This window comes from Psammomys obesus, unplaced genomic scaffold (assembly GCF_907164565.1).
Source record: "Psammomys obesus unplaced genomic scaffold, mPsaObe1.curated_primary_1811, whole genome shotgun sequence".
NCBI classification, from domain to species: domain Eukaryota; kingdom Metazoa; phylum Chordata; class Mammalia; order Rodentia; family Muridae; genus Psammomys; species Psammomys obesus.
In genome coordinates, this window is record NW_026596046.1 from 19147355 (window position 1) to 19173526 (window position 26172).

Consider the following 26172-nt stretch of genomic DNA (forward strand, 5'->3'; position numbering starts at 1 on the left):
TCGCTGTAGGCTCAACCCAGAGCCGGCAGTCTTCTAAATCGATCCGTCAAAAACTGCTTGCACTTTCAAGTCACGCATTACTCATCTCCGACAACACAAGCACGCCTGTGTGCACATGTGGGTAGATCATATGTTGCAGTAAAGCATCTGTGGAAACGGCTGATCCCCTCCTCCTTCTACAGATCACAGATGTAACACAGGTCTCTGGGAGGAAGTCTCACAGCACGCACATAGCAAGAATAAGGACTTCCTTCAAAGAGGCTTTCAGTCTTTGCCTCTTTCTCTTCAGGGAAGATCTGGACAAAGATCTTTTACCTTGGCAGCTTGAGACCGGACTGTTGGTCCAACCGAAGTCTTTAGTCACAATAAACACTAGGTAACACTTGGGGGCTGCCGGGCCTTTCCCATTCCTAGGACCCGGCTATTGCTGAACCACACAGCTCCAAGTCTGGTTCCTACACCCAAGTCCTACACCCACCTAGCTCAGCTTCTCCACTACTGAGGTCAGGGTGTAACCCTGCCGGCCAGTACCCAGGGGAAGCCAGCGGAGCCTCACCCGCTTCTCAGCCAGGGGGAGTTCCATCTCCTTCGTCCTCCCTGAAGGCAGAGGCCAGTGGGGTTGGAGGCATGCCAGGGACCCAATAAATAAAACGTTTTTGTCTCCCGAGCGCTTGGGATTCCTGCCTCTTGTGTTGTGTTGGTCTTTGTGTTTTGTTAAGAGCATGTATGAGGGCCTTGCTATGTTTCCCAACTTGGTCCCAACTCCTGTGCTCAGACGATTCTCTCATCCCAGCCTCCTGAGTCACTGGGACTGTAGGTCCACATGACTGCCGCCAGCTCTCTTGGTCTTTAATATAATCTAGCATAGACCAACATTTGGTCCAGATTTGTGCTATTCAGGCCCCTCTAAAATGGGAAGAATTATCAGGTCTGTGAAGTTCTACACAGAATAGAGATTCTCTGGTGAGTGTGTGTATCAGTAAATAAGACCTGAACCAGAATTCTGCTCTGCTCATCTTGCTGAGCAACATTTCCTAAGTTTCCGCTGATTTGAACAGCATGTTTTCTTTCTTCTACCCAGCGGCTTCTGGGCACAGTTTCTTCTTTTCCTCACGTGATGCTGCCTCTGTACCTACAGCTGCAGAGGGCAGACTCTGCTGACAGAGCAGAGGGAGGCCGTCTCCTTCTGCCAGAGCACGAAGGAAAGGCTCCTGTCAGCTTGTGTTCATGTACTCTGAGCACCACTGGGCGAGGTGCTGGTGATTTCTGTGACTGGGTGAGGCTGAGTTTCCACTGTAGGTGGATTTCCAGTTCTGCAGAACTGACCCCTGGGTTTGTTTTTGAGGAATGTCAGTAGCTACAAGCCGCATACACACAGAAAGTTTCCTCGTTTCACTCCTGTGAAAGGGAAGAGAATCTGAACTATCACCAGTGGCTTTAACACGCGAGGGATGGGAGGGTTGCCCAGTGGGTAGGGGCATGGCTTCCAGCCTAATGACCTAGGGTAAGAGAGAGCAAAGTCCTGTGAGCTCTCTTTGGACTCTCTTCCACACATACTAAATGTAATAAAGATAAACAGCTAAAGATTTATTTTTATTATTTGTGTGTGTGTGTCACGTGTATGTGTGTGTGTGTGCCACGTGTGTGTATGTGTATCCTTGGAGGCCAGAAGAGGACATCAGAGTCCCTTGGAGCTGGAGTCTCAGGCTCTTGTGAGCTGCCTGATGTGGGTTCTGGGAACTGAGCGTGCATCCTTTGGAAGAGCAGCAAACACTCTGAATTGTTGAGGCATCTCTCCAGCCTCCAGTGGAATAAATATATATATATATATATATTTAAAGATAGGTGTCCAGTGACTTTCCCATCCTAAAGTATGAACACGAGTCTCAGTGAGCTTCACTCTGGGTCACCTTCACATCAAACTCCAGAAGCAAGCCGTGACTTCCTGGGGAGGTATGAAGGCGTCCAAGTTCTTTACCCTGCTGTCTAGTGAGAACATGCGTGTGGGGTTAATCTGTGCCTTTGCTTAACAGAAACTGGCTGTGTCAGGTAGGAGCAGAGTTAGTTCTTCATGGGATGGGTAGCCCTTTGAACGACAGTCTTAGGAGAAGATGGTAACCAGGACGTCTGATGGCCTCAGCAACTCAGTGCCATCACATGCTCCCTTTGGATGACTTGGATCCAGCAGCTGCCTCTTGCTTCTCTGAGTTTCCTCTCCAGAAAGAAAATCTTGCCTTGGGTCTTATGTTTCCCTGAGGCTGGGGCATCACAGGTACTGTGAGGTGGAGGAGGGCTGATTTCTGTCTCCTACCCCAGGCCCAAGGTGGGATAGACGGGATAGACAAATGGCTAGTGTGGGATGCATAGTAAAAGTCCTAGCTCATACTGCATGTGGTGGTTTGAAAGAAAATGGCCCCATAGGCATAAAGAGTGCACTATTAGGAGACAGGGCCTTATTGGAGTAGGTGTGGCCTTATTGGAGTAGGTGTGGTCTTATTGGAGGAAACGTATCACTGGGGGTGGGCTTTGAGGTCTCAGAAGCTCAAGCCAGGCCCAGTGGCTCACGGTCTCTTCCCGCTGCCTGTGGATCCAGATGTAGAACTCTGAGCTAACGCTCCAGCACCATGTCTGTCTGAGTGCCGCCATGCTTCCCGCTGTGCCGATAATGAACTAAACCTCTGAAACTGTAAATCAGCCCCCAAATAAATGCTTTCCTTTATAAGAGTTGCTATGTGTCTTTTCACAGCAATAGAAACCCCGGAGGCACCCATTAGACATCTGTAAGGTGGCCTTCGCCCAGGGTTATCACCTTGGAGAGACTTCATGCTAGGCTCAAGGGCTCTAATGAGTGGTCTTGTCTCAGTAAATCTGCCCAGGGGAGAGTCTGGGTCCCGGTTTTATAACTCAGCACCCCTGTGCTGGTCAGACTCAAGAAGGCTGCCTCATTTTGCTCAGTTTCCCAGGAAGCGGAACTTGCACATTATAACCCCCACCCCCTCAACAGTTTTAACTGAGAAATGCAAAGTAGACTGCACGATTGTGCTTACCCGGAAGGCTATCTCTCCCCTATAGCACAAGGGAAGCCAAGTTATTGGAAGACTTGGTGGGCTTAGAACAATGAAGACAGGCCTGGCTCTAAATCCTGCTCTCCCAGCCATGCCGACTCCGGTTCTTGGTTAGCCTCTCTGACCTGAGCCATGAGGACTCTCTACACTCTGTTACATGCATGCACCGTGTTTATGATAGCATACAAGATGGATATGAATTTATCCCTCAAGGAGTTTATGGCCCTGTACGGGAGGCAAGAACCAAAGCCACAGCATGATAACCCAGCATGATGGTGCCGCCTACAGTCTCAGAACACAGGACGTAGAGAAAGGAAGAGCATCAGTTCAGTCATCCTTGTCTCCATAGGAATTTGAGGATAGCCTGGGCTACACAGTACTCTGTCTCAAAGCAAACAAACAACAGACAAACAAAAAGAAGCACAGAACATATATTAGCAAACACAGCAATAAGAAGTGCTATGAAGAAAAAGAGTAGGAGTGAATATTGGCCTGACTGCATCTTCGCTTTGATTGTCAGACTTAGGGGCAGCTGAGCTAAGATCTGAAGCATGTTGGAAGAAGAAGGGGAAAAGCAAGAGCAAACCAGATAAAAGAAACAGCCAGTGCAACAGCTCAGAGGGCAGACACAGTCGAGGGGACATGTCCTGACACTGTGGTGTTGGATGACGTCACTGTTAGGTGATTTCTTCTTCTTCTCCTCCTCCTCCTTCTCCTTCTTCTCCTCCTCTTCCTCCTCCTCCTTCTTCTTCCTAGGTCCCCTGGAAGAGCAGTGGGTGACCTTAACCTCCAGGCATCTCTCCAAAGAACTTAGTGCATGTTAAGCACTTGCTGTGACCTCTTTTAAAAAAATGTACAAAACCCCCCCCAAAAACCTAACGTCTCGTTGTGTAGCCGTGGCTGTCCAGAACTCCCTATGTAGCCCAGGTTGGCCTCTAACTCAGTGATCTGCCTGCCCCTGCCTCCCGAGAGCTGGGATTAAAGGCGCGTCCGCCTCACTGGAGCCTCTTGATATAGTCAAATGACACAGCAAAGGAGGCACAGAGGTGGCTGCTGGCGTGACAGCATGCTCTTTGCAGTACACTTTAACACAGTCTCTATTTGTCATCATCGCTTGTTACGTACGGGACATACTTGCGTGTTTTTATACAACTGACAGTGCAGTGGATTTGTTGACACCAGAGTTGCCACAAACACATAGTGAGTTGTGTTAACACAACAGCTGCGATGTTACTGGATGATAAGAATTTTTCATCCTTACAATAAGAACTGTACCATCATGTATTTGGTTCCCTCGATGCCGGAAATGTGATTACGTGGCACCTGACTGTTCAGAAGGACGGGATGGAACGAGAGCTCGTGTGCCGAGGACGTGGTCATCAAGAGACTGTGATGTTGCAGTGTGAGGCTCAGAAAGAGGCAAGACCAAGGCTCAGACGGATGTTGGCACCAGTCCTAAGAGCAGCGTGCAACCTCGTAGGGCCCGCCGCCACAACCGGATGTAACACACACTTGGTGATGGTCATCTTAAGATCTTAAGTTATTTCTCCTCAGGAAAGAGTCTGTAGGAGGGAGGAGATCTGGGTATGGTTCACCCAGAGCTGGCAAAACAGCCTAAGATGTCCTCGAGACTGAGGCTTCTTCAGCTTTCTGCTTGCCCTGCTGGTCCCAAGTAAGCAAGAAGTGGTCTCACGTGTGACATCACAGGAGAAGAACTAATCAGGGTAAGGAAGGTGTCTAGCATTGGCGAGGAGCGACATGGTGGCACGCACCTGCAGCCCCAGCACTCTATTGTGCAGAATGTTGGGGGGTCACTTGACCTTTTGTGGCTTTGTGGTTGCCACTGTCTCTGGGCAGAAGGAGCCCCCTGCTGGTACTAGAGAGCCTGGAACCAACAGAATTACAATTTCTAAGGGCAAAGGGAGCAGCTGAGGAAGGACCCTTACTCTGGAACCGAGGCCGTGAGCAGGTGGGGAGTTATGACAGGAGATGATTGCATAGATCGCATTCTGCCTTTTAGTAATTGAATAGTAAGCCAGGCAGTGGCGGCACACACCTTTCATCCCAGCTCTCAGGCGGCGGAGGCAGGTGATCTCTGAGTTTGAGCCTGGTCTACAGAGCGAAGTCCAGGACAGCCAGGGCTACACAGAGAAACCCTGTCTCAATATGATAATAATAATAATAACAATAAGAATAATATATATCCAGGCCAGTAATGGGATATGTCCCTAAGAATCCAAAGAGCTGACAGTTCTGACCAAATTAAGTGCCCTGGTTGTATGCTAAACCTCTTCGGTTCCACCAGATCCCTGGTAAAGCTTCTGACTGGAGCAAATGGGGCTAGGTCCTCTCTGGGATTCCTGAGGCAGGCAGGGCATCTGTCGGGAGAGACTGCCTGGTTTTGGCCTATGTTATGGAAGCCTGTACCCTGCTTCTTGCTGCTGCGGAGCCAGAAGTGCCAGAGAAACAATTGGTTCCTGTTTGTCTGGGCTGCCGCCCTACAACCCAAGACCTCTTCGCTGCGAACACCCACCTTCCAGGCACTGTGACAGGGAAGGTGGGGCTCACATCTGCTCTATGAACCCTACCCCGAACCAGCTGGAAGCAAAGTCACCTGGGAGACAACATCAGGGCCTCCCCCACTGCCGGCCCAAGGCTGACAGGAGGTCCTGTCAGGGCGTGTTGATGGAAGGCTCACAGGGTGTGCTCTGCATTTCCTCTGTGCAGTCAGGCGAAAGCCAGGCTCCAGCGGGGAGACCACATTTTGGCTTCTCACCCTCACCAGATTCTGCACCCCTCCCTCCCCCACCATTCCGAGAGGACTCTCACTCCTGAGGTTCCCCCTGTCTCGGGCTACGGAACATGCCTCAGACCTGGCAGGCTTTATGCTGCACTGGATCTCTCAGGAACAGAAGCGTCACAGGGGCCATCCAGGCAAACTGTTCTCGGAGTAGTTTCGTTCTTACTCAGGATGTGGGCTGACTGCCCAGTACAGCCATCCGTTGCAGAATTCACACTGGGGCTCACTTGGAAAGTCATTCTGGGACACAATGTCCTTCACAGTGCGGATCCTGAGCACAGACTGTAATTCACAAGGAAAGGGGTCCAATTTCATTGTGAATTACCCACAATCCATCCTGCCCTCCAAGCAGCAGATGGAAACATGGGTTAGATACCTCAAGAGCAAGCTCAGAGTCCCCAAATCCCAGCACGGGGAGCAGCTGGCTGCTCAGTCCACCTCAGGTTGTTTCTCTTTCGAAAAGTCACTCCTTATGGTACTTGCTCTCTGTCATCACACTCCTGCGGAGGACAGCTGGAAAGATGGCGGCCAGCACCTACCTCACTGAGTCATTGTGACTGAGGAATTATTGAGACGGTGCAGACAGAGCTCGCTCGGAGCATTGAACTTGCCATCCATGAAGCTCTCAAGTAACCAGATGGTTGTCACCATCTCCTGGGACTCACAATCTGTCTCAGGACTCCCCTCCCCCACACACCACAGTGCTTTTCTCCTCCGTGTCAGGAACCCACTCCTTTTTCGGTGCCTGCAGGGCTGTGACTAGCAAAAAAAAATCTTTATCCCTGACCCTGAACATTGACTTTCCAGCTCTCACCTGTTCAGGAGGAAGTAGTAGGCTCTGCCCTGAGAATGGAGGAGTGAGCCAACAGGAAATGCCACAGGAGCCTGCTGACCCGCAAGCTGACTATGCTTAGCCCCGAGGTGACCAGGTTCAACCGTACACTCTCCTCGTCACGGAACTGAAGGAACGGGGCCATGAAACTTGCTTCTGTAGGTGTGACAAAGTGGAAAGTCGTGTGATGTGGGGGCCTAGCTCAGTTGGGAGAGCGCTTGCCCGGTGTGTGTGAGGCCCTGAGTCTGATCCCCAGCACTGCAAATGCCAGGTGTGGTTGGCAGCACCAGCCTGTAATCCCAGCGTTAGGGCCCTGAAGGCAGGAGGCCCAAAGTTCAAGATCATCCATCCTTGGCTACCTGGCGAGTCCCAGGCCATCATGGGATACATGAAATCATGTCTCAATTTTGTTGTTGTTGTTGGTTTATTTGTTTGTTTTTGCTTTGAGACAGGATTTCTCTGTGTAGCTTTGGCTGTCCTGGAACTTGCTCTGTAGACCAGACTGACTTTGAACTCAGAAAGTCTGCCTACCTCTGCCTCCTGAGTGCTGGGATTTAAAGGCATGTGCCACCACTGCCAGGCTCAATTGTTTTTTAATATAAAAAATTTTTTTATATTAAAAGGTGGTGAGCTAAACAAGAAATCATTTCTTTGCCCGTATACTTAACAAACTCACCTGAAACTGTAGAGTTCTCAGCTAATGAGGCAATAGAAACCAAAATGAACAGCCCCCTCGCTTTCCCTGACCCTTGCCAGTGATGGAAGGAAAATGGTACACTCAGAAGGAGGAGGTAGCCTTTGCTGTAAAACCCATGAAAGCCAAGTGCCCCATCCCGGGATCCTCAGGACAGCTCAAGAGAAAGGTGTCTTGGCTTTCAGACTATTTCAGCTTGCTCAGATGAATTAAAACACCTTATCTCCTCACTGTGTGGAGAGCTGAGCCTGGTGGAAAGTAAACCACGCCCAAGAAACAGCCACTCCAAAGCTCCAGCCAATCAGAGATTTGCAAACAGCGTTCACTAGACTGAGTCAAATTCTCCCTGGTTGCTCTCCTTGACCCTGCTGGGTGTGGGTCCAGATGCCTCCCTCTAACTGGCCCTGCACTATGTCTGAGGCCGGTGAGCAGCAGACCGGTTCTTTCCCTTGGTGTTGGACAGTGGCCATGAGCATGCCAAATATGAAGGGCTCCTTGCTAGCTCTTTGGCTAAGAGTTTTTCTGGAATGGGAGGTGGCCCCTAAAAGAGCTAAATCAACTGAGGGGCTGCCTCCAAGGAGCAGCGTGGGGCTGGGGGCTGGTGTGCCAGCAGCTTCTTTGAGGCCATTTTGATGTCTGACAGATCGCATGTGTAGTCATGTGGTTCTTCTCTGAGGTCTCTCTGTGAGCCAGCACCCTGCTTCCTCACTCTTGTGCCTCCCTCAGCTGTCCTGGCAGGGTGTGTGGGACCTCAGAGAACCAGAGAGCAGCATGAGGGCCAGCGAGGCATCGCAGTGAAGAGGCAGGACACCCATCCATCCTCCAGCCCTCTGTCCTTCCCTGGTGTCTGTATCCCAGCCCCTCAGTCTCCCGCCCGCCCAATCACTGGGCCTCAGAGAGGTTTCACGTCCTGGGTGAGATCCCTGCTGTCCACTCCAACCCTGATGGGAGCATTGGTAAGGGCACAGGGCATCCTGGGCTGTAGGAGGGGAGCTGCCAGCCTGCCAGCACCGGGCTCCCTGCCAAGCACTTGGCTTAATCCTCAGTTAGTTCCCATCCTCAGCAGTTCACAGATTAAGGGCTAAATTAACTCAAGAGTCCAGGGTGAATCCAGATCTTTGGGCTCCAAACTCAAGGTTCATCTTGTGACGTGCATAACACCAAATCCTTGTTTAGGAGGCCAGCGTCCCTGGCGCTGTGATGTAGGGACCGTGAGATAACCTACTCACTGCTGGGCTCACCTCTGGCCTGCTTCTGGCCACCAAGAGGAAGAAAAGGCCAGAAGAGGAGGAGGCATGAGAAGGACAGAAGATTCAAAGTGGATAAAATCCTTTCCCTTCATGGAGGCTGAGGGTGCCCCCTTCAGGATCAGCTCTGGCTTCATCCCATTCTTGCTCAAGGTAAACATTTATTTTATGATCAAGGGGGCACAGCGCCCTGACAGGGGTATTCTATCTCTGCCAGATAAGCAAGTTTTGGAAACCCTGGAATAGTACGATATCCCATTGAAAAATGAATAAGATAAAATAGTATACAGTTACGGGGAAATAAGGAAAATACCCACGTTCTGTATATTTCTATGACGTCTTCATGTTTCATTTTGCATGTGTTGTGATCGGTGACAAGGATGGCTGAAGGCCTGGTGTGGAGGCACACACCTGTAATCCCAGAGTTTGGAATGTGGAGGCAGGAGGATTGGGCATTTAAGGCTATCCTCTGCTACACAGCAGGTTCAAGGCCAGCCTGGGCTAGACGAGACTCTGTTCTCCCAGGATCGGGGGCTACCCCGACCTCCAGCCTCTTCCAGATTTCCAAAACAGCCAGTGTATGCCTCTGGGTGAGAAGGAGCTTTTGTATCATTGTAAAGAATGTAATGTAAAGAAGCATTTATTGTTAAAGAGTGTGCATCATTAATTATTGAAGAGGCTTTGCCAATCCTGTCAGGTAAGTTTAAATGGTTAATTTGAGGGCTGAAGATGAAAGCATGTCCCTCCACTTTGCACAGGTGGCTTGGGTGTTTAGGAAGGAAGGATAGGAGAAAATGGCGTGGCTTTCCGTTTGTTTTTGTGACGTGTGATGCTTCGCCCTGAGCCACCTCCTGTTTGTGACAGCGATGGTGCTTTCCCGTCTCTTCCAGTTTTGGAAAATGAGTCGCTGATCCCGTGAGAAAAGAAGGCTGAAGACACGAAGATGAATTTCCAGGGTGGCTAACAGAATGAGGAGGGTGGGAGTGGGGTGAGGACAACCAAGGTGGCTTCCTAGAGGAGGCAGCCTGAAGCAAGGCCCAAAAAAGGTTGGCTCGGGAAAGGGCAGCAGACCGGAGGGCAGGAGCACAGTGGGCCTAGCCCTGAGTGGGCCTGCTTCTCCCATCTCGTTTTCCTGAAACAGGGCTGGGGTCCCCGCCCCAGCTGTGACCCTGAGCTCTGGGGAGGCCCAACCTACTCCAGCTTTGGACTCTGCCCAGGAATTTCCACAGAAGTGAGCGGGCCAAAGCCCAAGCAGGTTGGACCCAGCCCTCCACACAGCAACCTGTGCTTCGGTCAGTCTTTCCCGCCGCCGCCTGCTCTCCGTGAGTAGCCCAGGCTCGACTCCCCTCTCCGCAGCTGTGCGCCTGCGTGCCCGGGTAGCGGGCATTCCCCAGCTCTCGCTCCTCGCGAGGGTGTGTGTCCCGGAGAGCTGCTGGTGTTTGACCAGCTGCCGTTTGAACAGAGTACGGTACTCCCAAGGCGTGGATAGGAGAGGGGACTGCCGCGAGGGAAGGGGATCTCGGGGCTCTTATTTACAGACGCGCTAAAACCTAAACGCAGCCTCACCGAAGAGGAGGAATGTTGGGTTCAGGACGGAAAAGTCCAGCGGAAGGACTGGCTTCCAATATGTTTGGACCCCGGGGCTGGAACCATGTATTCAAGCTGGGTGAAACAAATACTTCTTCCACTGGCAACGGTTTTCACCTGTTGTAAGAAGCCATGAACACTAGGGTCTCTTTTCTGAACGGTGCCCACGCCAAGCGCCTCCACCAGTCCTTCCTTCCCTTCCTGGTGGCAGAGGGACAGTTCACTGTTTCTGCTTGGCATACCTGGAGCTTGCAAGGGCTTGCCTCTCCCAGGATCGGAGTGAGGGCAGGAAAGGCTCTGTGTATGTCTCTGTCTCTGTCTGTCTGTCTCTCTCTCTGCTTCCTCTTCTCTCACCTGGCCCTCCCTTCAGCTTTGGACACTCCCTGACCTCTTTGTCTTTCAGCTGAAAGGCCTGGCCCATGGCGGAGGACATACCGGAGGACACACCGAGGCAAAGAGAGTCCATCTCTCTCACACCTGTGGCCCACGGCCTGGAGAACCTGGGGGCGGAGTTCCTGGAAAGCATGGTCTGTTGCCTTCCTCCATAACACCTCCTGGCTTGTCCGCAGCTGATGGATAGGAGGTTCCTGGGTCTGTCTGCGTCCTTTCCTCTGTCCTCTCCTCACCTCTGCTTTCGTAGTGCCTCCTCACCACAGAGTAGCCTCCTTTGTTTCACCCCTTAAACATGACCTGAGCACCCCCTGTGTGCTCAGCAAAGGTGCCAGGAGGGAAGAGAAGCAAATGATGGGACAGGTTGTCTGAGGAAGACTTGGCTCTCAAAGGACTTACAATCTTGTCTTGGTTCCCCAAAGGCCAAGCTAAGGACCACGGCTCCAACTGTGAAGCCTAACATGATATACCCTTTGTCCTCGCTCCCTTCCCTACAAGGCTCCCTCTCCTTGATGAAGTGCCTCCCCCGACTCCCCCAAATAACTACATGGACAGTGACGAAAGGGGCACCCTGGAGTCATGCAGTGAGGTGGGCCTGCCTGGGACCTTCTTCAGGGGTTTCCTCCTGGTCTCCAGGAAGCCACAGTGAAATTCTGAGGGCAGGATGTGCCTGCACATAGTAGATGCTCAATGCATGCGCTGCAGAATATAGTTGAGTACCCCCTATTTCCCAGGCAGTAGTCCAGTCTACGTCAGTCCACTCGAGAGGCACCCGTGTGTGAACAGAGCCGCCAGGGCCTGTCTTGTTTCAGTGCCCTTCAGCCACAGCTGTCTCTTGGTGGGAAGGCCGGTCCTGACTGTTTCCTATCGGCTTTAGGAGGAAGGCCGGCTCTCACACAGTAACTCAGGCCTGCCGGAGGGTGGAGGCAGTTGGAACAAGGCAGAATGGAAGTCCTTCTCCGGAAGGTAGGTGATCTTTGTGAGGGTCCCAGGTCACCAGGGCAAGAGGATGGAATTCTGTCTAAGGGAGGAAGAGGGGCAAGTGAGCTTTGCAGGCCCCAGGGGCAAACCAGCCCAGGTGCCCATCTTGTAAGCTTGTAAGCAGCCAGGATGTAATCTCAATGGAAAACCCGATGTGGGTACAGACCTTCTCAGGCCTCGAACCGGCCAGGCCGCCCTGCAGCCTCCCTCGTCCGCCTACTGCCCCATTCAGTTGCTGAGCCACTTTGGGGACTCCAGGCCTCAGTTCGTAACACTCCTGGACTGGGCCAGACTTTCCACTTTCCAAAGAGGCAAAGGAATACGCCCACAAGGTCTGGTATGAGCCTGGGAGGCTCTGGCTGGCCAAACACTCCAAGGACAGAGTGTGGCTCTGGAGGGGGGGCACATCTCTGGCTCCTTTGGGGGGGGGTGGAGAAGATGTCTCTCCCTTTCCTTGGGAAGGGAGCCCTTGCAACCGTAGCAGAGGTTGGATTTCATGAGCAACAAGTAAGCATCAGGAGATCTGGGCAGCAGCCCTTCCACCAGGGACACACAAGTGACCAATTGACCTGAGGACTAGTGTCCATTCTGGGCCCCTGCGGCAGGAGAGGTGGCCAGCTGCATACTTTTACATGGCCTTTCTCTTGAGCAGGCACTGAAGACGCAGACAATAAATGTCTCTCTGTCCCAGGAGAGCCAATACAGAGTTGAGAACCTCTCCACCCTCCTCAGTGGGCAGGTGGAAGCAGAAAGGAGGTTGGATAGCCATAGCTGTGCCTTTCTGAATGTCCCTAAAGCCTCTACCTATGGGTTAGTTCCCTCCCTCAGCCAAGAGCAGGGGTGGCCCTGCAGAGTGGCCTCCGTCCTCGACAGGTGTGGAACCGTGGCTTGTGTCTTTGTACCACGGTTGCTTTTCAGCCCGGTAAGGTAGCAAGGCCTGCCCTGGTTCATCCCATTACCGCACTGGAAACATGCTTGAGTAGTTTCCACCTGCAGGCTGTGGGGCTCCCCACTGGGGTGAGAGTTGAGGCGGATACTTGTGAACCCTGATGGCCCTCTCCTCAGGAGCCTGCAGCTGACTGTGCGAACGAGAAGCTTCGTCAGGGAGCACAGGCAGCTGTTTGGATGGATCTGCATAGGTCTGCTCTGTGCCGGTAAGCAGACCCCACCCTGCCCCGTTCAGGAGACGTCACTGCCCTCATGGCCTCCATGTCACAGAGTGGGCTCGTTCACCCAGCCAACCAGTGAAGTTTGTTGAGCACCAACGTGGCCAGCTCAAAATAGCGGCTCAGGGCTCCATCAAGCCCAACCAGACCCCATTCCCAAGCCCTTCTTCAGGAGCACAGGAATATGCTCATGCAAAGCTACACGTCACGAGGGAGGATGGTAACCTTCAGGGTTCATGGTCTCAGGAGAGCTAAGTTGGGGGGAGGGCAATGAGGGCTGAGACCCTCCCATACCACACCCCTCAAAGCACAAAGGTCAAGGGGCAAAGGTGAAAACAGGCAGGGTGTGGGCTTTGATAGTCTAGTGTGGCTGGAGGGTAAAGTTGCTGAAGAGTGCCCAGGCTGAGTCTCCTGGGGCTGGAGGGCTCTGAAGGGAAGGTAGTTGATATATTCGGGAACTTGGGTTTGACTCTAAGGTCCAGAGATGTGCATGGAAGGATTTAAACTGAGAAGCGTCCAGGTTGACATCACACTATTAAACCAAAAATGGCTTCAGGAGAGACATAGAAGACACTGAGGCCTCAATGTGAGAGAGAAGGAAGCCAAAGACAGACTGAGCCGATATGGGGATCCAGGGAGCCATCAGTGCCTGCTGAACTGTGACCGTGTGTGCAGGATGGAGGAGGTCTTAGGCTGAGGGTAGCCTCATCCGTATAGTGACCTGGAGGCCAGCCTGGGTTACATTAGCTCTTGTCTCCAAAAACAGCTTGGTCAGGGAGATGCTGGCTCAGTGGCTAAAAGCGCTTGTCACGCAAACCTGAGCACCTACGCTCTACTCCCAACACTCAGGCAGGTGTGGAAGGAGAGAACGGGTTCCTAGCAGTTGTCCTTCATCCTCCACTCCTGTGCAGTAGCATCTGCATGCTGGCCCTGTGAGGTTACAGCTGTCTTTCAGAGTGGGCTGGGCTTGCATCTCAGCTGGTGGGGCTCTCACCTAACGTGCACAGGGGCCCCAGGTTCAAGCCCAGGGCTACACAAGACTGGGGACGGAGGCACGTCCTGCACTCCCGAACTTGGGAGACGGAGGCAGCTAGATCAGAGTTCAGGGTTGGTTGTCGTTGGCTACACAGTGAATGTTTTGTTCCCACAGTATAAGATCCTGGCTTTGTTGCTGTTGTTTGGTTGGTTTTAGGGTTATAATTCAAGGCTGTCTTGGCTCTAGGGGGAAGGGAGGAATGGAGAGAGGGAGGGAAGAAGGGATGAAGGGATGGAGGCCTTACAGCTAGAAGGGGTAAAGAGAGCCCCGATCTGTAAGAGCCGCCTGGCAAGAGAAAGGGAGCTTTATTTCTGCCATGTGGCTAACTTTCGGTTTGTCGTCCCTTGAGTGACAGGAGATTGACTCTGGCCCACTCCTTCAGAACCCTTTCTCCAGCAGGCTTTAACTATTGCCAGTTCCTCAGTGTCTACTGACCTGTTGACTTCTGCAGGGCAGATGACTCTGGGGTCCCTCTTCTCCGCTGTGCACCTGCCCTGAGCTCCTGCCTCCCCCCTTTCTGAGCCACTGTGGGGTGTCTCTTCCGGAGCTTCTGTGCCTGCCGCGGACATACAGTGCTCATAAATTCTTCCTACCTACAGGCCACATACAACATTCCTCTCTGAAGGCCTGTGGCCCCTTGGGACTCCTCTCAGGAAGCAAGGCCTGGCATTCCTCAGCTGGCCATGCCACAAACACCCTGGGCTTAGGCCAGTTTGTGAGGTTCAGTCTTCCCCTGGCCCCAGGACCCTTGCTGTGTCCTGTTCTAAGTAATGGGATAGCAGAAGGCAGGTGAGGTGAAACTCATATTTCTGTGAACTGCTTCGCCACACATTTTCCATCACTCTTCAAGGATTTTGAAACTCAAAAGCGAGGGAGAGGCATTCCATCTCTGCTGCCGCCATGTTCCTTTTGTGAGGGAAAAGCTCAGACTGGCTCAGTGGCTCATAGGAGAGCCAGGCCAAGGAAGACAGAACTCTAGGAAGAAAACTGTCATCGGTGAGGCTGGGAGATGGCTCCATCCGTAAAGGGCATGGACACACAAGAACAGGTTTCAACACCTGTCTAAGAACTCCATCGTGAATCTGATTGTCCTTTTGGGCAGGAGATGTATTAGTGCTGTGAGGCAGTCCACCACAGAAAACTGCTTGGACATGGGTTTGAGCCAATAGAAAGTTTTAACTAGCCAGCCAGCAACTACACTGGGTGTTTTGGGATGCCAGTGTAACACCAAACCTCTCTCATGGTGAGCGTTTAAGCACAAAACCCATGTCCTAGACTGACATATTTCAGTTAACAGGAACAGTTAGCCAGAAGCGGAACTACAGAAGCTAAAAAGCAAGGTTAGTGCATTTAGAAACTTTCCCGGAACCATGGACTTTGATGGATTCAGTTTTGCTTTCATTTTGGCTTATGGTGCTGTCTACATGCTGAGTTTTACAGCCTCGATGGCATTTCCATCATGGAGTCAGTTGTGCTAAGTCTAGGGGCCCTGTTACAGGAGAGTTCTTAACACCGTGGGCAGGCAGCATGTCAGAGACGATCTGAGTCCCTGCCCAGGAGGCAGAACAGGGTTCCCCTTAGAGGTCTCAGAGACAGGAGGACAGTCACATGCCATGTAGTTAATGAGTAGTCGATGAAATGTACTTGTAGTCAGGTTGCCTGGGCAGCAGGGGAAGCAGAAAGCTATCCTCCTCTCTGCCAGGGTGGGGTCACTGCAGGGGGCGGTTATCAAGTTCCCAGAGTCGTGTAACCTGAGCTTGCTGAACTCTTAGAAAGAGAGTTGCAGACCCACAGACATAGTAGGGTGCCTGCCATTTCTCTCACAGCAGCTGTGAGGGCGGAGGGAGAGGCTGCTGTAGGTGAGCATGGCCTAACCCAAACCTAACAACAAACGTGCACCCACAGACACATAAATAAGCACACACCCCCCACACACACACACACAGATCATTTATTAACAGCAGAGGATGGAGGCACGCTCTGGTGTCATATAGAGTCAGACTTATCCAACCTGGTCTTCTGTAGGTTCCCGTTGTGTCATTCTGTCTCTCAGCCTTTGCCATCACTGTATGATGTGCAGAGGCCTTTTTCACACATTTTGCCAGGGCCTCAGGCAATGCTGGGCAAGCCTCCATCGTTGAGCCACATCCCCATTCCCTTAATAATCCTCTGACACAGTAGGGACAAGGGTTTTCCTTGTCAACGAGGACAGTGAGGCTGGGAGGGACTGAGTGACTTGCCTGCCCTTAATGCTCTGGGTGGACAAGGCAGGCTGGGCCGCCGCAGGCTATGAAGCAGCCTTCTCCCCGCTGAGCCCACCAATGATTCCTCTGCAGCATATACTGCCTTCTTGATCATCGCCTGCCTCCTGGACGTCCAGAGGGCCCTGGCGCTGCTGGTCATCACCTGTGTGGTTCTTGTCTTTCTGGCCTACGGTCTGCTAAAGAGACTTCTAGGGTCCAAACTGAGGCGGTGTATCAAGTTTCAAGGCCATTCTCGGCTGAGTACCTGGCTGAAAAGGTGAGTGAGCCCTCAGCCTTAGGCAAGCCTAGGGTAGCTTCGAAGGCATCGGCCAGGTCTGTTTTCACCAGTGTTTTGGTTGGATTGGGTTGGGTTGGGTTTTGCTTGTTTGTTTGTTTGTTTTTATTGTTGCAATAGGTAACTGAGGGCTAAAGCCAGACATGTGAGAATTTCCTATATTCAGAGAGTCTGGCCACCAAGACCAGATACTTTTCCAGATGTCTTAGCAGGTCACCCGGGGCTGGATCACCTACAGAGATTATGGGAACGTCCCTGGAGCCCAGTTCAACAGTCTAGGTTGGGCCAAGTTTAAATTAACCCTTAGGGAATTCTGATATAATTAGCCAGGTCCCTGAATAATAGTTTGGTGTTTGATGCCTGGAGTCTGTGGTGAAAGGAAAGAACTGACTCCCAAAAGTTTTTCTGTAGTCTCCGCAGGCATGTACACACACACACACACAGATACACACCAGCAATAATTAATTTTTTAATAAAACATTATTTTAATAGTCCTAGATAAGAAATGGCTTGGTAGTTAATGCTACCGTTCTTGCAAAGGACTCATCTAGTTCCAGGCACCCACACTGGATGGTCTACAATTCCCTACAGTTCCAGCAAATATTCAGGCCTCAGCAGGCTCCTGCAATCACGCATGCACCCACTCCCACCACACACATACATAGACACACACACACAATTAAAAATAAATCTCAAAAACCCAAAAAGCTCTGGAAACCGCAAACCATAGGGACGCCATAGAGAGAAGTGGGAGGCCAGCAGGAAAGAGTGTCAGACCCCCCCGCCATTGTTCTCTGTTGCTCTAACTGAGTGCCACAGGCAGAGCAATTTATGAAGAATAGAGGTTTACTTTGGCTCTCGGTGCTGGAGTCTGAAAAGTCCAAGAGCTTGGTGCTGGCATCTGTTTGGCTGTATGCTTCAGTTCATGGCAGCCGAAGGGAAAGCCAGGGCCTGTGAAAGAGAAGAAACAGGAGAGGCCACCTTGATTTACTCTACCTGCCCGCTACCCACAGTAACTAATCCGGACCTGCAGAGTGAGCACTCACTCATGTCCCCTGAGATTAGCCTATTTCTTCAAGACCTAATTATCTCTTCAGGTTGCTCCTTCCAGCCCAGGGACAGTTAAATTTCAGCATGCAAAGCCAGACATGGTGGTGAGCGCCTATAATCCCAGCACTTTGTTACACGGAGGCAGGAGGATGGCAAGTTTGAAGCCAGCTTGGGCCACATGACACTGTGTTTCAAAACAAAACAAAGTCAACCTGAGTTTTAATGGGGAAGACCACACCCAAGCCATAGCATCCCTCCCTGGCCCACCCCAACCCCGTGTTTCTCACACCCGCAACATGACTACCCAACTGTCCAGAGTCTCCACTTGGTCAAACATCAACTCGAGAGTTCAGAGTCAGAAGTCTCATCTGAGGGTCAAGGGGAACTCCTCTTAGCTGTCAACCTGTACATCAAAACAAGTGTTCACTCCCAAAACACAACCAGTCCAAAAGGGTGAGAGTCAGGGACATGGGACAACAGGACCAGAGCAAGTTTGAAGTCCAAGAAGGTAAGACCCTACTTTTTAAAAAAAATGTATCTTCTATATATGTGTGTGTGTGTGTGTGTGTATGTATTGCATGTGTGTGTACATGATAGGTGTTGCTGGGTGTGGCCGTGCATGCGTGAATGTCAGAGGACAACTTTTGGGAATGTGTTTTCTCTATCCACCATGGGGGTTGAATTCGGGTCTTCCGGCTTGTTCGGCAAGCACTTTTATCCCCTGAGTCACCTTGCCAGCTCAAGGTGTCTTAAATCTTCAGACTCCAGAATCATGTTTCAGTCCAGGTACAGCCTCCTGGGCACCCTGGGGTTGGACAGCTCAGCCCTGGGGCTTTGCTGGGCTCAGTCTACAGAGCTGTTCCCCTGGGTTGGAATTGTACGTTGATGCTTGTGGCTTTCTCAGGCTGATTTTGCCCATAGAACCATCGTTATGGGGTCTCAGGGTGGTCTTACTTCTGGCCACAGGCCTTTACACCCAAGACTGCTCCCAGCATCCTTTACAGTCTTCCAGGAGGAGGAAGCCAAGCTCCATAGTTCTTGCACGCTGTGCATCTGCAGAAGCAGCACGGCGAGGACAGCTTGGGTCCAGCCAAGGATTGTTATTTGTCTTTCTATGGGGATGGCAAATGGAACTGAAAATGAGGCAGCTGCTCAGAGAGAAAACTCCAGAGAGCTTTAGGGTTTCCCTGGCATGTCTAGCTGACTTCTGATTGCTGAATACCTCTGAGGAAACGATGCCAAAGAACCACCCAAAAGAATAGGAGGGAATTTGGACTGGAATTGCCAAGAACCAGGAAGAGGGTTTGTTCCCAACATTCAGAGCAAAGAACCTGTAACCCACAGGGTATCTCAGTCTCTGGACCACTAAGGGTGTGTGTGTGAGCATGTGATGCTAACGTTATGGCTTTCTCTCTCTCTCTCTCTCTCTCTCTCTCTCTCTCTCTCTAGAGGTCTAGCTCTTGCTGCTGGCCTGGGCCTGATCTTGTGGCTAGCTCTGGATACCTCCCAGCGGCCAGAACAGCTGGTGTCCTTTGGAGGGATCTGTGTGTTCCTTGCCCTTCTCTTTGCTGCCTCAAAGCATCACCGTGCTGTGAGTGTTCAGCTGGCCACCCAGGCTGGAAGCCAATGGATGCTCCCTGTGGGCTGGGGTGAGATGGATATTCCTGCTGGGAGAACACTTGAGGCTCAGCCGGCGAAGAGCAGTGTGCGCTGGGCTACGTTCCCCACACACCTGTTGAGGGACACTGGTGATGCTGGGTAGGACATTATCTGTCTAAGCGGAAGCCCTCAAATTCCCCAAGGGGCAGGGGGTTTTCTGGGTAGGACAGCTGACGTCTTTCTAAACTCACAGGCCGCTGGGGATATTTATTTCCTTGTCGATGTGTCCCTCAGCTCTGTGGGCTCAGGAACCACTGTACCCCAGAAAATAGGGAAGCTGAACTTCCTGTTCTGTGAGAGAATCCAAGTCTACCCTGAAATAATTAGCTTAAAATACTGCTTTTTGAGGTCAGCTTCCACGACCAGGGGCTGCAGCATCTCCTTGGAATGCATCAGAAGTGCTAACTCGGGCTGGAGAGATGGCTCAGTGGTTAAGAGCACTGTCTGTTCTTCCAAAGGACCAGGGTTCAATTCCCAGCACCCACATGGCAGCTCACAACTGTCTGTAATGCCTATTCCAAGGGATCTGACACTCTCACACTAATGCACATAAAGTAAAGTTAAATAAATAAAAATATTAAATAATAATAATAATAATAAAAAAGAAGTGCTAACTCTTGGGCTTGACTCTGAGTTAGAAACTCTGGCATGAGGCTGGCCCAGGAGGGAAGTCCCTGCTCTGCATAGGCTCTTCTCTCATTGTCTCCGTGGCAACCATAGAGCAACCATGCCCCAGAATCAGGATCCCTGTGTGCTTCAGAGCATGGCTGCACCAGTGTCTGATGCCCTCCTGCTAGGGAAATGTCAAGAAGTCTTCCTGTGCTGAGTGGGAAAAGCAGCCTTAGGGCCTGGGCTGTCCTATCTCACGGGCCATCAAGAGACCTGAGGTCTGGGTGCTGAGAGTGCAAAGAGGACAGACAGGGAGGGATCAGGCAGGCAGAAATCATACACTGAGTTGGAGAGGAGCTGGGCTTGGGCAGGTTCATGTCCACATCCTAAGGCGTGGTCTGAGAACCGAATGCCACGCCCAGTTCCAGCCCAGGCAAGCCTCACATCAGCCCATAGAATACGGTACTATCTGTCCCTACCTCACTGCTGCCGAGAGCCTGACCTCGTCTAAATCCCGTGTGGCTGTTGGCAGCAGACCCAGGGCTAGGCGGGACCCAGGCAGCTACAGGCAGGACAGAGCTCATGGTGTCCTCCCTGCACCCCTCTCCTCCACCCTGTACCCCATCAGGGACCTGTGGATTCCTCCAAGCCAAGCTCACTAAGATTTTTTCGTTGGCTGGCAGGTGTCATGGCGGGCTGTGTCCTGGGGCCTTGGGCTGCAGTTTGTGCTTGGACTCTTTGTCATCAGAACAGAACCAGGATTTGTTGCATTCCGGTGGCTAGGTGATCAGATCCAGGTGCGTATGTCGGGCCCTGCTCCTGGGGAGTTGGGAGAGGCCACTTGATTCAGGGAAGGTAGGTGTGGAGGTACCAGAGATGGTTTGCAACCAGGAAGACTGGGCCCCATATGGGTCTGGCCTGGATAGGTGGTGATATTCTTAGGGCGTGTGGGTGCCAGGCCACATGACCTGCAGTGGTTTTCAGTGGCTTAGGATATAAATGAGTTAAAATTTCTAACAACAAAATCTTTTGAAAATTATCCACTTGGCATTTGGATTTAGAAATAATGTTTATTGAAGGCATACTTGGTTTTTGTTTGGTTGTTTTTGTTTTTTTTTTTTTTTTCAGCGATTTTTTTTTTTTTAATAGTCAGGGTCTCATTATGTATCCCTTACTGGTCTGGATCTCACTGTCTAGAACAGGCTGACTTCACATACACAAGGATCCGTCTGCCTCTGCCTCCCAAGTGCTGGGATCCAAAGTACCATCATGCCCAGTTTCTATCCTCTGGTTTTTACTGTTCTGAGTTGGTCCATTTACAAATTCTGGCTTAATTGGTGTGCATATGTGTGCATGCACGTCTTCATGTGTACATGTCTGTAAAGGTCACAAGACAATCATGGGTGTTGTTCCTCGGGCCTTGTCCACTCTCTTTTTGAGGCCGGGTCTCTCACTGGCCTGGAGCTTGCCAAGTAGGAGAGCAGGCCAGAGACCTTGAGGGGTCTACCTGTGTCCACTCCCCCAGCACTGAGGTTTTCAGCACCTGCCTCCACTCCTTTTTTAAAGCTCTAGACTCTGGGGTTGAAAACCCCTGGGTCCTGTTCTTATGAGTCAAACACTGTACCACCTGAGCAGTCCCCTTAAATTCCAGGCCTTGTTACGTATTTGTTTTACTTTTTGAGACAGTCCCATTGTGTAGCCCAGGCTGGCCTTGAGCACCTGGCAATCCTCCTGCCTCAGTTTCCCAACTGAGATCACAGGCATGAGCTGCTACTCCTAGCTGGTACATCTTGAGGCAGGAGGGCCTGGGCCTTGCCATTCTTCCACCAGTGCTGGGCCCAGGCTCCTGCTCACTCCAGCCTGGGTTTCTGGCCATGCTTCCCCGTCCTCCCTTCCTAGCCCCTGTCCCTGTGTTTGTGTTCCCTCCAGGTCTTCCTGAGCTACACCGAGGCCGGCTCCAGCTTTGTCTTTGGGGAGGCTCTGGTCAAGGACGTCTTTGCCTTTCAGGTCAGTTGACTCTTGCTCCAGCAGGGGTTGGCAGCTGCTGCTCAGGTCCAGCTGTGGGAACCAGCTGAGCTGAGAGGATGTGAGCTCCGCTGATGAGGGCTTCTGTGGGTGCAGGCTGGTCCCTAGGATGCTAATGAAGTCAAAGCTCAGGGCAGGGAAAGAGCAGGTACTTGTCTATCAGGTGATGTGCTAACATTTTGTAAAATTTGGGGAACTTTGCTATCTCTGCACTATTTTCCTTAAACGTGAATCACCACATGATACAACTGCTTAGGCTGAGGGCGGGAAGTGTTGGGGTGGGGGCTGAGAGACAACCCCTGATGAGGCCTTAGCTTCTGACTTGCTGCAGGGACACTGGATCTAGAAATGCAGTCTCCTCTCAGGCCCCTCCTGCACCACCCCTCACAGCCAGCCTCTTCCACAGATTCTTCTTCAGCCACAGGCTACGGCTCCCTCTCTCTTTCCTCCTTCTCTTCTCCCTCTCTCCTGCTCTTTCAACGATTTATTGTGCATCCACAGCCATGCAAAACAGTATAGCAAAAGTTAAGGTTAAAGTCACTCTTCTATTTTAAAGACTCCATTGTCCCATATAGAGCCCAGCCTTGGTTGAAAACAGAGCAGCTCATGCTGGGAACATTGCTGATGTGGTCCCCCCTTGCTGTTCCGGATGGAGCTATGACTATACTCCTTCTCCCTCTGGTAACCTGGTCAAGCCTCTGAAATGAGTGAGGACTCTAGTAAAGCGCCCCCCCCCCACTTTAGTATAGCCTGCTTTATAGCCTAACTGTCCAGAGACGCTGAAGCTCATTTCCAAAAGCCAGGCAGAAAGAGTGACAGCCTGAGCCCAGTTGTCTGCCTCTGATGCCAGAGGAACAAGGAGATGAATCTCTGTTGCCTGTCTAGACCACTAAACCCTTGGAGGGGCTGCACAGGCGATGTTGGTAGGGTCTGAAGCTTCTGCCTTTAATTCTTATTCTGGTCAGTGCTCCCAGAGCCTTTCTACTCTGCTGGGGATGTTGGACCCGGGGGACTTCCAGCTTCAACTGTAGACTCGGGCTCACACAGAGCCAAATGAAGTTTAGACTGTTCTTCTGGGCACGAACCCTGACTCTTACCAGTTTTCCTTGGAGCTCAGTGTCTGCTGTGCCAGCGACTCTTTGAGGAAAATCCAGCCTGTCCGAAGAGTTTGAATGATGACAGTGCAGCAAGGAGCGGGGGTGGGGGGGTGGGGGTGTCCCATGTGCCTGGCCCGGGGCAGGTTTGGCAGATTTGCCCTTCAAGTTTCATTATGCATAAAAGTGTCAAGAAGGGCAGCCTTGGCTATGCTACAAGCTCACCTGAATACTTTCCCCTAGCGTGTGGGGACTGCTCTCTCCAGATCTGCCTAAGCAAGTATCGGGCACCCAAAGTTCCAGGGCAAAGATGTGAACATCTTTCTTGAAGCCCCGAGAGCTTCTCAGCTTTTAACAGAGCGCGGTGGCTCTACTCAAGTGAAGGCTGGGGTTTTGTATCCTCCACGCAGCCTTAAGCCCCACAAAGCCATGGCCAGGGACTCTGCTGTTTGCTGAATAAGTAAATGAGTGATGGTTCTGGAGTGGTCCTGGGAAGTCCCTCTGTGCCTGCTGGGGAGGTTGTGCTCAGTGAGCCAACGGATACAGCCTCTCTGGCCAGGGTAACATCTTCTACTGACTGTGTGGCTCTGGAGACCTCTCCCTGTGGTCTCATACAAGGACTGAACTACATTTTTAAAAATTGGTTTTGTTTTTGTCTTGAGACGGGGTTTCTCTGTGTAGCTCTCGCTGTCCTGTAACTCTCTCTGTAGGCATCTGCCTCCTGAGTGCTGGGATGGGGTCTCATGTAGCCCAGGCGGGCCTTGACCTCATCACAGAGCTGAGGATGAGCTTCTGCTACCCATGAAGTGCTGGGATAACAGGCATGCAACCCTATATCAGGCACGAAGACTCTCCTCTCTCCAGCCTCCCCAGAAAGACCCAGGGTTTCTTACCCCTCAGGGCCCAAAGGTGGCCTTTGAAGAGATTCAGGGCTTTTAGAAACCAATTTGTCCCAGTCAATGCCAGATAGTCTAGTGTGGTTCTCAACCTGTGGGTCTCCACCTCTTTGGGGGCTGAACAACCCTTTCACAGGGTCGCATATCAGATATCTTGCATATCGGATAGTTTCGTTACGATTCATAGTGGTGCAAGGGGAAAAAAGGCCTAATAACTGCTACAGCTTACAAAGAAGAGTCGTGGTCAGACTTCATTTCAGCCCCACAGCAACCCTTCAGAGAAAATCCGATTATCCCTTTATAGATGAGGATCCTGAGGCTCAGTGCGGCTGACGCTTGTCCAAAGTCACAAGGCTAGTGAGTCAACATTGGAGCCCCGGCCCAGTTCTTATTTTTTTGTTTTCTGTGCCCCAACATTAGAGCCTTTTTCTTAGGTGGCAAGGGGCTCTGGGCCTTAGAACACTTGTTCTCCTTCTGGCTTATAAAGGGTTGCATTCTTCAGGGTTGCTGGTTGAGGGTGGCATCAAGCCACTTGCACCTAACTTCCCTAGGAGGAGGGGGCAGAGCCACTTCATGGCTCACAAACTCGAAGGGCAGGTGGAGCTGGTAAAGGCGCCAGAACAGCTGCAGTCTCATGTCCCCTCTGCTTGGCCTGCAGGGTCAGCTCCATCCCTCACACCATGTTTACCCCGTCAACACCAGATGTTCATTCTTGCAACACATCAGCCAGCATGGGATGACTCTCCTCTGCAGCTGGACAAGTCCTGGGCAGGATTCTGATTGGGCTACATTAGATAATATGAGCATGCTTGAATCAGTTACGCTGTCTCCCCCAGCTAGAGCCGCTGTGCTCTCATGAAGCTCTGCTGTGAAGCTGGGGCCGTGGGGCCGAAGCAACCTGATTGTGTGGAAGCAACCCTTAGGAACACATCCTTTAGCGGGGTGGCCATGGCACTTGCAAAGCAGAGGCAGAAAGGAGGATCTCTGAGTCCAAGGCTAGCCTGGTCTGAAGAGGCACTTCCAGGACTGGCAGGACTACACAGAGAAACTCTGCCTCAAAAAAACAAAAACAAGAAAAAGGAGGGGGAGGAGGAGGAGAAGGAGGAGAAATTGCACCGTTTGGAGAGGCAGGCCCTGGAAACTAAGACAGCCGGCTAGATTGTTAGCCTCTAGTGTCCAAGCTTGTGTTATGGGTCTAGTATAGGACCAGAGCAATGATAACATCCTGCCTGGGAAAAGCAGCAATGGGCTTGGCACCTCTAGCTGGTTTCCTTCCTTAGTGTCTCCCTTCCATAACTTGGGCTGTATCTGGGAATCTGGGCTGTTCTTCCTGACCAGTGTGTAACTCTTCAGGTAATGAAATGTGTATGCAGGAAGACAAACTCAAATTGGCTTCTGGGCACAGAAAGCTTAATTTCTTTTTATTATTATTACAAAAGATTAATTTCTATGATTGGGAGCTGCAGGGACTTCAAGTCCTTCTGGACCGGGTGCTCGACATGATCTGGAATCCATGTGCCTTGGTCTGATCTTGCCTCCGTCAAGGCTTTAGCTATGAGCAGGCAACCTTGAGGTGACGGCGAATCCTTACCATGCTTTAGAAGGGACGATGGGAGAAGGGTGGGAGGGAGAAAGAGAGAGCAAACGAGACAGAGAGACAGAGAGAGAAACACAGAGACACAAACAGAGACAGAGAGACGGAGACCGACTTTCTCACTATTTGCTGCAGTGTGGCTTTTGGTCTGGCTGACAGTGCTGACTTTCATTGTCATGCCCACAGGAGCCCATGGGCTGACAGTGGGAAAAGGGGGCTGTCGATGGACATGAAAGCTACTGCAGCAAAAGAAGGAAGGGAAGGGGCTCCCGGCCAGCAGCCTATCTCAAAAGGCCCCCATTCTAGACTGTCAGTGTTGCTGGGATGCTGCTATGTCCTTCCCCCTCTGGCAGCGACTGTTCCCTCCATTCTGGAAGAGCAGGCACACACCTGCACAGGAGAGATTTGAGCTCTCTCCTCAATTCACCCTTTAGAACCACTGAGCCTCAACTGTCGGTGACAGGCAGGAGCTCTGTGGCCTTTGACTTACAGAAGGTCTAGCCAAGCCCTGGGACAAAAGCTGGCCACCATCACCCAGAGGGGCAGGGCAGTCCAGGGTTAGACTTGTCACTGCTAGTGACAGGAGTCAGCGTCCCTCCTCACACTCCGAGGAGACACCAATCATGGTGTGTTTTTCCTGTAAACCCAGAAGCACCTTTGATAACGCCAGGAATGCCTTCATGCTAACAAAATAGCAAAGATTCAATATTCAATTAGGGGAAGGTAGCACGTGGCTCAACACTGGCTAGCCTCAGCGGTTTGCAGTTTGATACTAGCAATCTCCCAGCTCCTGGGAGGCCTGTCCTGCAGATGAATTCCTGGTCAGTGTGTTAGCCAAAAGCAGTCTTAGCAAGCACACACACACACACACACACACACACACACACACACACACACACACACACACAC

General features: G+C 51.6%; 1 protein-coding gene across 2 annotated transcripts in view; it reads left to right on the plus strand.

Annotated features, from left to right (window-relative positions):
- Positions 1-9854: 9854 nt before the first annotated feature.
- Positions 9855-26172, plus strand: part of Slc28a1 (solute carrier family 28 member 1) — a 41144-nt gene continuing 24826 nt past the window's right edge. Inside the window, exons 1-8 of one of the 2 annotated variants that reach the window (XM_055623554.1) lie at positions 9855-9960; positions 10629-10752; positions 11493-11581; positions 12662-12750; positions 16135-16318; positions 18836-18977; positions 20338-20451; positions 21584-21661. In XM_055623554.1, the coding sequence (XP_055479529.1) occupies positions 10645-10752; positions 11493-11581; positions 12662-12750; positions 16135-16318; positions 18836-18977; positions 20338-20451; positions 21584-21661 (804 nt within the window). In that variant the 5' untranslated portion in view covers positions 9855-9960; positions 10629-10644. Of the gene's footprint in view, positions 9961-10036; positions 10102-10628; positions 10753-11492; positions 11582-12661; positions 12751-16134; positions 16319-18835; positions 18978-20337; positions 20452-21583; positions 21662-26172 lie in introns of those variants that run through there. The other variant, XM_055623555.1, reaches the window with a different exon arrangement.